Raw genomic sequence first — 12,887 nt, 5'->3', positions numbered from 1 at the left:
CAGAGTGGGTGTGCTACATAAGTAGATGTGCAGATACATATTTTTTGTATATATACACACATACCTATATGTCAGTAAGTCAATAACATAAACAACTTGGTGTATATTTTTATATAAAAATTTACACACAAACCCATTTATTGTTCATTCCCCCCCCCACTATGCAAAGGGAATGTAAACACGCTGTTCAAAATTCAGATGCTCTCGGTTGGCTTCCCAGATGTTTGAAGTTCAATAGATTTTTTTTTTTTTTTCATAATTTCCTCGGCTTCTTCTAGTGAAGTGCTAAACAACCATTATTCCTTTTTGCCTGCACATTGAGATTCATCTGTAGGCTCTAAACTGCCTCAAAAGTGCTTCAATTTTGCATGAGCGCTAAGCTGGGGACTGGGAAGCATTACCCACTGCTGAAGGCCCAGATCATTAGAAAGAGCATGTAGATCCTCTGAACCAGAAATAAAAAGTGCACAGATTTTCTTTGTGAAGTCTCAACTGCAGCTTTAAGTAAAACATGAACCATTGGCACGTTTTTTTTCCTGGCCCTTGAAAAATAAAACCCCAACATATTTTCTCAACTGCACGTGCCTCAACCAAGAGAAGGGAAGATTGGGCTTTGACCCAAAAGCTGCAGCTCCGAAGAGCTCATACTCATGCTTTCCTATGCCCATGACCTCCCTTCTTCCTGCTCCCTGTAAGTAGCACCAGCCTGGCAGAGAATTGCTCGGGTACCGCTGCTCGGGGTTGCTTAGTGTCGGGATGGCTTGGGTCAAGATGCTTCGACTCACATTTGTTTCTGCTCCTAGACCTCAGCCTATGTGAGTTCAGAAATGATGGTGCCCATGGTTGAATGTAAATGTATGCTTGTGGTGAGGTTTTCTTTGGAGTCCTGCTACACTGGATCATGATTATTACTTTTGTATCAGGCAAAAGGAGAAAAGAAAGCGGCAACAATAGGCACACGTTGTTACATGTAGAAGAGAACAATGCATTTTGGAGCAATTTGTGCATATTAACAAAAAATGCCATCAACAAGAAAATAGCCTCCATTAAAAAAAAAGTGGGAGGTGTTTTTCCTTTGTCTGTGAACTGTTTATATGCTGAGAGCAAGCAATCCAATGCTGTTCTAAGGTATTAAATGGCAATAGTTCAAGGCTGGTGTAAGGCAATCAGCTGCCGAGGTTGGCTGGGGGAGGAGATTGCAGAGGGGCTATTTTACCTTCCCCGGGGGGACAAACCCACAGGGCTGTACTGGCCACCTCCACCATGCTGGCAGGGACCAGGGCAGGTGGTTTGTTTTCCACCAGCCTTCAAGAACTCAGTTTTGAAATCTTCCCTGCATCTTACACAACTTGGTCCTTCAGATGTTAATGGGAAAAGAACAAAAAGGCCTTGTTTTCACTAAAAGAAAATAAAACCCAAACAGAATGCATGTTCTTTAATTCCAGTTCAAAGTAAAATCCCTCTGAAGACAGCCCTTTGTAATTTTTGTGTACGTCAGTTAAGAAATAGTAGGGGAGCTGGGATTTTAGCTTAACTCACTACCATTAGCTTGTAATTAGATACCGTAGCTAACTGATGCAAACCAGTGCAAACCTGACATCGGTTTTAAGGCAAACTTGACTTTATTAGGCTGTTGCCTTCATCTGTATTAATTTGAGTTAAGAATGTACCTGTTTCCTAAAGAGAAAGTTACGAAGAGAGCAAAAATAGCTGGAAGCCTTTAATTTAAATATTTAAGCTAATATTTGTGGAAAATTGTTTGTGATCTTCATGCAGTCATTTCATATCACCAGCCAGCCACAATTTAGGGACAAGCAGTACTGAGGCAAAACCAGGTGCATGCAATCACAGCGTGAAGGATTACTGGGTGTTAAAGCTGTTTGCTCTTTTAAACTATCTCTAGCTATCTATCTGTCTATCTATCTTTTGTTAAAATTACAGATACTCTATATAGAAAATAAGCTATAGGCTTATAGTGTGCCGTTATGCAATCATCTCTGTCCCATTAGGATGCACAGAGTACATTTTTTCTCAGCAAGAACTTTAATATTTGAAGCCGTTCTTCTTGTGCATGGCCTATTTATTCATTTTTTAAACACCAAATTCCATAGCTTAAGTACTCTGATATATTTGAGCGGAATAACTCTCTTACTGCAAGGGATCTATCTCTGCAAGAGGGTAAATAAATTTCAGTTCTGACATAGCACTGATTTTATTTTTACCTTTGTAAAAAGGTTATTTCACCAAGTAAAGTGATCAGCCTTCTGCTACAGAGACAGGTAGTTTATAGCACTTGTGATGAACAATTAAATGAATCAGACAGGTCATTCTGGACTATTGGTAAGTAAAAAGATCATCATTCTTGGCTTTGATCAGAACAAGTTTTACCATCAGAGAACAATCTAATGACAAAGGACTGCGTAATGAGAAAGCAATCTGTTTACCTTTTATTAAGTCTATTTATAGTCATACCACTTTGGTGTATGGTCTTGGCCACTTTCATGAAGCAAAAAATATGATGCTGTTTTAAGGATTTTTGGATGAATCTTTGTACGAAATGTAAGACAGATGGGAACTATGAGAACTGAAACTGCTTTCATCCTTTTTGCCAAATACTGTGGAGATAATCCAGCCCCTCCTGAAATTACTGTGAAGCTCCCGTTTTCTTTTTTGGTATCAGGATTCTCCTTCCACCCTCGTCTTGCATTAAAAAGTATGTATCCTTATGTCATTCAAATCTGTCCTGACTGAGCAACATTCATAAAGTATTCCTTCACTCTCCTCTCCTGCTCCTAATAGACAGAAAAAGGAGCTGTGAGTCAGAAAGCATGGACTGTTTCAGACTGGCACTCATTTATTTTAAGACTGAGCAAGGCACCGCATTTTTCTCTATGTCTAGGTTGAGGATCTGAATGGGGACACACGGCGGTTTTCCAAGTTACGTGCCGTATAATGTGATTCTATAGCAACGTGTTGCATGGACGTGCAGAGGAATCCCCCTACTCCAGAGCTGTTTTGCTGCTGACTCCCCAAAGCCTCTTTTACATCATGAAGAAACACTGTCCCTGCCCTCTGTGTCCCCACTGCGCAGCAGGAAGGGAGATTTGGGGGTGCATGCAATCGGGAGAATCTGTGCCTGTCTGAGCAGGGCGGGAGCCGACAGCACTGAACGTCAGGTTTGGGAGGGTGCTCTGAGCACTGATTTCAAGAAATTGAAAGGGTTGCAAGTTACCTGCCTGAAAAGGGGCTGTATTTCCATACTTATTTACAGTGGCTGAGATACACCTGCAATCTATATGCATGTATTACAGCAATGTCTTTTTCCAGACCAGTAGGTCATAAAGTTCCATCTCCTTGAGAAATGTGTTCTGTGACGTATGTGATTACTAATTAATGAAATACCTTTTGGGCAAATGAAAGCACAAAAGCACAGAAATTGTTTGAACTTCTGCTTACAGAGAAAATAAACAATTTATCCATGCAGTTTCTTAGAGTTTGTAAGTGCAGTTCGGTCTTGCAACTAAATAGCTCCTGTTTAGTGTTGTGCCAGAGGGTCAAACACATGCCAATGTAATACTTCCACAACAATTGCTCTATCAAAGTCCTGAGGAATATTTTCACACATGTGGGGTATTAATATCAAATGCCGAACATTTATGGCAGCCAAAATACATCAAAATAATTTCTTGGCAGAACGATGCCCAGTGAGGTGTAGAGACTAACTCTGTGACCTGGACTGACTCCAGGCTGGATAATTACATTTGATTAATTGATAATAATCTTCTGTTTTCAGACATTTACAGTGATCATTTCTTGTCTTGAGCAGTCATATTCAGCTGCAGAACCTTATAAGACATTTTTGTTTCCCTCTAGAAAGAAATGAGTCTGATTGGCTAATCTCCTATTAAAATCATTGGGAAATGTGCTGATTACTTCGGCGGGTGCAATATGGAACCCATGAGTTATTATTGCAGTTACTAATAATCTACCGTAATATCATACAATTACATTACATCTGCATACATTAAAAAAGATAACATTTCTGCCTCTGAAGACCAGATAATCTACCTCACAGTTTGTATAGCCAGCTAAGTTAAGCGCTTGGGGACCATGTGAATGAAGTGTGTCTTTGCTTGATTGTGTTTCTAGGATACAGTTTATAATAAAAGACCATGTATGTAAGGCACAATTCCCTCTTCACCCTTCCTTTTGCTCCAAGAGGGGTAGTAATTTTATTTCGATATATACCATCAGCCAGTGCCTCTCCCCTGTGCTCATTCGGCTGCATATATTAGCAGTAGGCAGACTGAGCAAGGCTCCCTCCGCCTTCTGCCTCTCTCTGCCCACTAATCGCTCATTAGCGTGCAAATACAGAAATAAGTAAAGTTCTGGTTCCTTCCTACTCCCTTTCAGAGCCCAGGTTGTGTAAGTCCCAGAGATACATTTATTTTATTGAAATTAATAACTGTATATGCTGTGCTACTAAATATGTAAAATTGTCACTCATGAAGAACCTGTTTCATTCATGGGACTGGGACATAATCACAGACTGATTATGCCAAATGTCCTGAGCCTTCATGTAAGCCATCCTCCATCCTCAACTGGACAGAAGACTATTACGGGTAAAAGGATATCTTAGACCGGTTTATTTAGTCTCCTAATGGCTACAGGGTTTTGGACCTCTCTTTAAGGAAATTCCATCAATGTAATGTCTTTTTCTGGTGCTAGGTTTAGATAAGTGTATTAAATCTGACTGATCTGTGTGTGTAAATAGCCCCAGCCTTGAGCAACCTCTGTGACATCTTTTATAAGCCAGCAGATCCAGATCTGTATACTCAGGACCCAGAGAGGACAGCAAATATTTTTGGTTTTGTTTTTTTCCTGAGATTTTTTTACTTCCTTGTACTCAAGTTGTAAAACTTCTTACATTGCTTCTCTCTTGGGAATGCTGCAGTTATTCACCAAGATCAGAAAAGAAATGCTTGTGCAGAAAGAGCCCACCAACCTAGGAATGCATTTTTAAGGATCTGTGTTTTTTTCAGTGAACAATCTTAAGATACGATTACTGTTTATTTTGGGGAATTGCTTTAAATTACTTTGATTTTCTGCATTTTCATTTTAAAGCTCCTCTCTTCACAATCTTCTTGTTGCCAGAAGTAGGGTAGTGATAATTAGATCCAATATCTTCACATATCTGTCTTTGTACCCAAGATCCAGATGGGGCTGCAAGAGGCTACAGAAACAGTTCTCGCTTTGTTGAATGCAAATCAAGTTTGGACAGTGCAAGCAAATGCTTTTCCCCGTCACATTCTAGCTATTCATCACAGGGAGAGTACGAGTTAGAAATACTATATAGATGCTCTTTATAGATTTATATGCACTAGAAGGGACCTGTCAAGCATTCTAGCTGCCCACATTTCTGTTATCTCCCTTCAGCTGTGTTTGTTATTGCATTGCTTTAAAATAGGAAGATCCTGACTTCTTGTGGATTGCGCCACCATCTATGTGATTATATTAATTCTGGAAGTGTGCAGCTTACCCAAGTGTTGTAAGAAAACATTTATGCCCATATCTTCACCTGCTGTGTAGCTTAGCCATCTGAGGAACTAGACAGAAAATTTCAATATATTTCTAATAAAGAAGGTAAGGTAGATGAGAGATTCTCTGTGAGAGGGTGACATTTTGTTACTTAGCACTGTGGCAAAGTAGAATTGGCCAATACCAGGTAGGTTATATGCTGCATAAATTACTGCTAATCTCTTAATCTGTCTTGTCCTAAATATATTTAGGCAAAATATAGGGATTCATTGTATAAAGTGACTTCTAATTTTGCACTCAGAGGTTGTGCACTCACCTATAATCACACAATTCGATAAACAGTTGTCTGAACTACAGGCACAGAATGTCACATTGTCTGGAAATGCTGAGACATGGGTTATTTGGCTTCTTTCCTTTTTTGTTTATGACTCCAGCTACTCTTCTTTCATGTGGAAGCAGAAACAGCTTCAACAGGGATAAGATGAAGATCTCTGTTTGAAGTCATCATATGAGGGTTGTCCTGCGCTTGGTGCCCATGTGAGGTGAATAAGCGATACATGCCTGAATGAAAGCAGACAGACTGTACCAGCTCCTCTGTGCAATCCGATGTACACCAGTATGTCAGCTGGTAACAAGGCAGTTGCTATCTGAGGTATCTCAGCAAATTGCATTTTTTGTAATCTAGCCTAGAAAGGGATTTTCTATTAGGGGTTACGTTGAAGTGTGTTAGCAGAAGGAATAGGATTGCAAGTTGGTACAACAAGGGAAACGCATCCCTTTGCGCTTGCCTGAGTCTGAGGCTGGGTGCATGTCAGCTGGTGAGATGTTTCTCCTAAATCGATGTGGCTGTTTGTACAATGAGGTGCCAATGGGTGATGCTGGGAAGGAGTGGTTGAATCAGCTTCGAGTTGGGGACAGTTCTGTTTAATATCTTTATCAATGATCTGGACAAAGGGATTGAGTGCACCCTCAGTAAGTTTGCAGATGACACAAAGTTGTGTGGGAGTGTTGATCTGCTGGAGGGTAGGAAGGCTCTGCAGAGGGACCTGGACAGGCTGGATCGATGGGCTGGGGCCAATTGTATGAGGTTCAACAAGGCTCAGTGCCAGGTCCTGTACTTGGGTCACAGCAACCCCATGCAACGCTACAGGCTTGGGGAAGAGTGGCTGGAAAGCTGCCAGGCAGAAAAGGACCTGGGGGTGTTGGTTGACAGCCGCCTGAATATGAGCCAGCAGTGTGCCCAGGTGGCCCAGAAAGCCAATGGCATCCTGGCTTGTATCAAAAATAGCGTGGCCAGCAGGACTAGGGAAGTGATCGTGCCCCTGTACTCGGCACTGGTGAGGCCGCACCTCGAATACTGTGTTCAGTTTTGGGCCTCTCACTACAAGAGGGATATTGAGGTGCTGGAGCGTGTCCAGAGAAGGGCAACAAAGCTGGTGAAGGGTCTGGAGCAGAAGTCTGATGAGGAGTGGCTGAGGGAACTGGGGTTGTTTAGCCTGGAGAAAAGGAGGCTGAGGGGAGACCTTATCGCTCTCTACAACTACCTGAAAGGAGGTTGTAGAGAGGTGGGGGTCGGTCTCTTCTCCCAGGTAACAAGTGATAGGACAAGAGGAAATGGCCTCAAGTTGAGCCAGGAGAGGTTTAGACTGGATATTAGGAAATTTTACTTCACTGAAAGGGTTATCAAGCATTGGACCAGGCTGCCCAGGGAAGTGGTTGAGTCGCCATCCCTGGAGGTATTTAAAGGACGTTTGGATGAGGTGCTTGGGGACATGGTGTAGTGGTGGTCTTGGTAGTGTTAGGTTTACAGTTGGACTCAATGATCTTAAAGGTCTTTTCCAACCTATACAATTCTGTGATTCTGTGAGTTCTGGCCATGGAGCCTTACATCCCGGATGATCTCATGGTATCATCAACTGGTTTGATACATTTTGAACTCTAGGAAAAATAGTTTGCCTTAGAGACAAAGACACAATGATATTTTTTGCTTGTAAGCAGAAAGAGGTGGCATCTATTTGGTATGTAGAGAAGGTGTGCATCTCTTTGGTCATGGCACAACTGTTGATATTACTCAAAGATCAAAGGCCAAATAACTGTGAATAACCTGAAACCTATCAGTACTTCACGGCTGTCCCAAAAGACATTACCTGTAGTAGCTTGTTATTTTGAATTAGAAAGTATCTCAGGAAGTCAGAGATAAAAAGTTCTGCTTGTGCATTCAGTGGAGCTATTTATTGTATGGTTTTGTATCTTCAACAGACTATCAGAAAACGGCATTTGTGTCCTGAATGTTAAGACTATCTCATAATCATTATTAACCAGTACTGTCATTATGAGCCTGCTTACTTTAGCCCTCGGGTAACAAAGTTCACTGCTCCATCAAGCTCTGTCATAATCAGACTTATTATAAAAACATAATATTGTAACCTTCAAAGGCTCCCTGGGCTAGTGCTGTAAAAACTGGGAATGAACTGAAGTAATCTTTAGGCTAACAGCAGTTGCACTGGGAAAATATACCCATTTTTATGCATGTAATGTACGTGCTCCCTCCCCACCCTCTTCATGCTCTTCTCAACAGGACAAAAGCTATCCCTCAGACCCCTTTTGGAGCCAAATTAGCTCATCAAAGCAGAACAAGTTTATAACACAGTGTTCACTGCATATCAAATGCCCGTGCACCGCTTTGATTTCCATTCTTTGGAGTGCAGTTGCCATATTTTGAGTATTGCATTTCAAGGAGGAAAGCCGTTAAGTGTTTCCCCCAAACTAGCTGATTATTCAATGGCTAAAGACGTCAAGGATAATGAAATAAAAAGGCAGCTAGGCTGTGATAGTCTCTAGCAGGAAAATGCATCTCATTAGAAGGCATTCCCACCAGAGAAGTCTATGGTATTACATGCATGAATTCCTTTCTGCTGTTAAGTTGTTAACCAAGTTTTGGATGCAAACAGCATGCAGCCTCAATGACAGTGCACAAGTGTGTACAAACAGTGATTAATCGTTGGCTCCCTGAATGGAGCCTCTGTGAGGCTGGAGGCAAATCAAAGGGCTGGCCTGGTTTCCAGTGCTTGAGGAATGTGCCGTGCTGTACAACTGAGAACAGTCACATTATGAATATCGCCTTGTAAGCCGTGTGGCAGGAGGCTGAGGGTAGCTGGTCTCCACGGGCTCAAGTCTGCGCCCAGCAGAAGGACCTGCCCTTTGGTGTTTGGTGATGGGGACAAACTAGGCACACTGTGATCCAAGGATCTTTCAGTTGAGTTTCCTGGCAATTCTGGAAGGAAAAAGAAAATCAGTCCCACTACACAAAATATTTGTATGTGAATTTATATATTCAAGGCTGTTTGCGAGAGTGCGTTTTTGAAAAGGCGATGGTGTTTTCTACAGGCAGACACGCATTAGGAGTTTATTGATACTTTGGCATCGTCAACAAAGACCAAATATGCTGACAAGAGGTGTAAGCACTCTCTCCCACCCCCACCCAGTACCTTGGCTGGAATTAATAGTGTTTTGACCATCTTGAGGCAGAGAAAGGGGTTGTGTCAGTATGAAACACAGTGGTTGTCATTAGAAGGTCAACACATTACCAACAATCCTTGCAGTGGTGTCTGAGACACCGCAATATTTCCTTGCACTTAGAAAACGCAAAACAGCTTCCCAACAGAGAGCACCGTGTGGGCAGATATCGGTCTGCTTGGAAGGATAGCGAGTGGGTCTCGCCCATCGTCATCGGTGCGACTGTGGGTTTGGGGGGGTTGCGCTGAGATGCGTTGTGGAGGGCATGGCCAGGGAGACCGCCAGGCACTGAAGTGTATTGCACTGTATTATAAAAATCACCTAAAAATATTACAGTATCTGCAGTATGTATGACAGTAATAGTCCCCAAATGGGCAGCTTGCAATAACGGTACTGCAGCACATATGCCCATCATTACAGAGTATCAGGACATTTTCTACAATGGTAAAACCCATTTTCCTGGGCAGTTCAGTGTCAGAGTAAACAAGTCTTCTCCCTGTGCTGTATCTGTCTGGCAAAAAGAGATGAAATACAGGAGGGCTAAGGGAGTCATATAAATTGAATGACTCTGTGGTTTTATGATATTTGTATGAAAATAAAACTGAGCTGGATCGTCACTTCATGTAAATTGTCCTAGGGACATGGTACAATTTATATCAGCTGAGGTGCTGTTCCTCTTATTTGTCTAACATACATGCAGTATGTCACAAAATTCAAAATCGCAGTGATTAGTTTTTCATTCACCCAATTCTCTTATTATGCAGATGAAGTGTTCCTTTTTTTCCTTCACGTCCTTATGATGGTCCATGTTGCTGAGTAGATACTGGTAGAGAGCTGTAAAGTCTCACAGCAACTTTGCAAGCAGAATTCTGTTCCTACACTTCTTTATTTCTATCTGTAAGCATAACATTGACCAGTGTTACTTGTACCCTGACAGGTCTGATTGTCCGAGAGGTAAGCATTGAGATTTCCCGCCAGCAAGTCGAGGAGCTCTTTGGACCTGAAGATTATTGGTGCCAGTGCGTTGCCTGGAGCTCAGCAGGCACCACCAAGAGCCGGAAAGCCTACGTCCGCATTGCATGTGAGTGTCTTTAGTCTGCGTGTTGAGTTGATGGTGTTTGGGTGAGGAAAAGTGGAGTTTCTGCTGTTTGGGAGAGAGATTTTGTTTCCAACCAGTTAGGCTTTGTATTTCCTGCAGTTATTGATGCATACTAAAATTAAGGCCTTCAGAAGCATTTGTAAGAATTTGAGTTTATCCTGTTCTTAAGACCAAAATCTCATTCTTCTCCTTTGTGTGGGGGTAAAGCATCAAAAACAATATTTCTTCAGTACAGCTGTATGTCTCAAGAAAAGTGTCTGAAGCTAATGAGTAGGAATATTACCAAAGCAAGCTATGAAATGAGGTGACAGCTGTTCCTTTCACAGAAGCACAGAATAGTTGAGGCTGGAAAGGACCTCAGGAGGTCATCTTGTCCAACCCCGCTGCTCAAGCAGGGCCACCTAAAGCCAGTTGCCCGGGACTGATTCCAGATGGCTTTTTAATATCTCCAAGGAGGGAGACCCTACCACCTCTCTGGGCAACCTGTGCCAGTGCTCGGTCACCCTCACAGTGAAAAAGTGTTCCTTGATGTTCAGAGGGAACCTCCTGTGTTTCAGTTTGTGCCGATTGCCTTTGGTCCTGTCACCGGACGCCGGTGAAAAGAGCCTGGCTCCGTCCTCGTTACACCCTCCCTTCAGGTATTTGTACACATGGATGAGATCCCCCTGAGCCTTCTCTTCTCTGTGCTGAACAGTCCCACGTCTCTCAGCCTTTCCTTGTAGGAGATGGTGGTTGTCTTTGTGGCCCTTTGCTGAACTCTCTCCAGTATGTCTGTGTCTCTCTTGGACTGAGGAGCCCAGAACTGGACCCTGTACTCCAGGTGTGGCCTCCCCAGTGCTGAGCAGAGGGCAAGGATCACCTCCCTCGACCTGCTGGCAATACTTTGTCTAATGCAGCCCAGGATACCGTTCGCCTTCTTTGCAGCAAGGGCACATTGCTGACTCATGGTCAACTTGGTGTCCACCAGGACCCCCAGATCCTTTTCTGCAAAGCTGAAAATATATATCTCTCCAATCATATGATAAAGCTGCTCTTCCTTAACAAAGAAAAAAGTGGTTTTGTGTTTAGTGTCTCGTGTAATCAGATTGGTAATACAAGATTGAAAGTGATAATCTCAACCCTAATATTTCATCATTGTTATTCATGGCTACTAACCTCAGTATTTATTTTGAACCATTCCCAGCTTAGACCCCAAGAACACGGGGCAACCAGTTCCCTGAAAACAGTTCTTCGTTTGACTGTACAAATATTTAATGTTCATTAATTTTCAAAGAGGTGCTTTTCTTTGTAATAGAGTAGTCACACTGGGGACTCCCATTTATCTTTCACATGATGAAATCCTGTTTTGTATAATGGGAACAAAATATATCATCCGGAATTGTATCTCTTCCGCTGTTTTCACCTCAGCAAAAACACAGTTTGTGAGAAAAGGTCATTAGAAGCTGTGTTTGCAGCATACTTATATTCCCTGCACTGTGCCTAACAATTTATAATGAGAGAATTATTCCAGCCAAATAAAGCTTTTCACAGACACGTTAGAGGAAGGACTCTCTGTCATTTAAAACTCTCCATTTAGAGCTGAATTCTCCTTTTGTTCTTGCAAAAGTATTATGGGGTTAAATCATTGAAGAGGAGTTACCTTCTGTGTAAATATCCAGATACAGATCTAGGAGGTGCAATTTAAATACCCATTTTTGAATGCTTTCAGTCCAAGTAACTGACTGGAAGTAGAGGACCTGTACTTTTGAGTACAGGACTAGCCTCAGAGAATAATTTCCCCAGGGGTAAGGGGAATTAAAATTATTGTACAGTCTTCCTGCAAAATTAGAAACGCCATTACATATGTGCATAGTGCTTTCCCATGGCAGGAAACTTTTCAACGCTTTGAGCATTTTCTTTTTCTGTACTGAAACAAAAGAGAGCGATTTCAATTTTTTTTTCTTCTAAGCAGTCAGCACTTCAGAGAGGCTTAGAAATGTTTGAACCGGTTTTTTAGATTATGACTCCTAAGTTAACTCATTAAGTAGATTTTCATGTCCTGCCAGTTAGCCCTTGACGGATGACCATTAAATTAATGCAGTTCAGAAGTCTGAGTGTATTTCACTTGATGGTTAAGTAACTTTTGTATACTGCCATACCTATGCATTTAATTTCTATATAACACATAATCATTATACGTGTATGCAAGTTATTTTATATCAATTTACATTTCTTCCCAGGTGTCCAAATTTCTATTGAAGGCACTCATAAAATTTGCTTTTTCTTACCATATTTTGGAGAGAGAGGAACAATCAGTTCAATTCTTTTTTTAGAGTCTTGGTGGGTTTTTTTAAAACAGTCTAATTAAATAAATTCCAGGGAGTTTTATGTGCCTGTAACTCAAACATGGCTTTGTATTTTAGTGAAGTCTTTTTAACCTCTTGTTCCTGAATTTGGGGTTCTTGGGTAGCTGTGACACAGGCAAATCGCTTAGACTCCTTGGGATTAAGGGTCGAAGTGTTAGGCCTTCAAACTGCGGATTTTCAAACAGCAGCAAAACCACGCTCTCTGCAAAACTGTCCATTTCCAATTTCACAGATTTCTGTAAATTTCTCAGGTAACTCAGGCACTTTGGAACTCAAGCATATGATGTGGGGTGCATGCCTCACTTTGTGATGCCATTTGACCTACAAGATCCCTATTTCAAACTTTGGACTCAGATACGCTGATACTCATCTATATTCACAGCCTTGAC

The 12,887-nt window shown here is 41.8% G+C and overlaps 1 protein-coding gene across 1 annotated transcript in view; it reads left to right on the top strand.

Moving 5' to 3' along the window:
- Positions 1-12,887, top strand: part of UNC5C (unc-5 netrin receptor C) — a 269,505-nt gene that overhangs the window by 181,937 nt on the left and 74,681 nt on the right. Inside the window, exon 3 of the mRNA XM_075499275.1 lies at positions 9,992-10,135. Within this exon, the coding sequence (XP_075355390.1) occupies positions 9,992-10,135 (144 nt within the window). The remainder of the gene's footprint in view (positions 1-9,991; positions 10,136-12,887) is intronic.

The sequence above is a fragment of the Mycteria americana genome, chromosome 4 (genome assembly GCF_035582795.1).
Source record: "Mycteria americana isolate JAX WOST 10 ecotype Jacksonville Zoo and Gardens chromosome 4, USCA_MyAme_1.0, whole genome shotgun sequence".
Classification (NCBI taxonomy): Eukaryota; Metazoa; Chordata; class Aves; order Ciconiiformes; family Ciconiidae; genus Mycteria; species Mycteria americana.
This window is presented reverse-complemented; position numbering and strand designations above follow the sequence as displayed.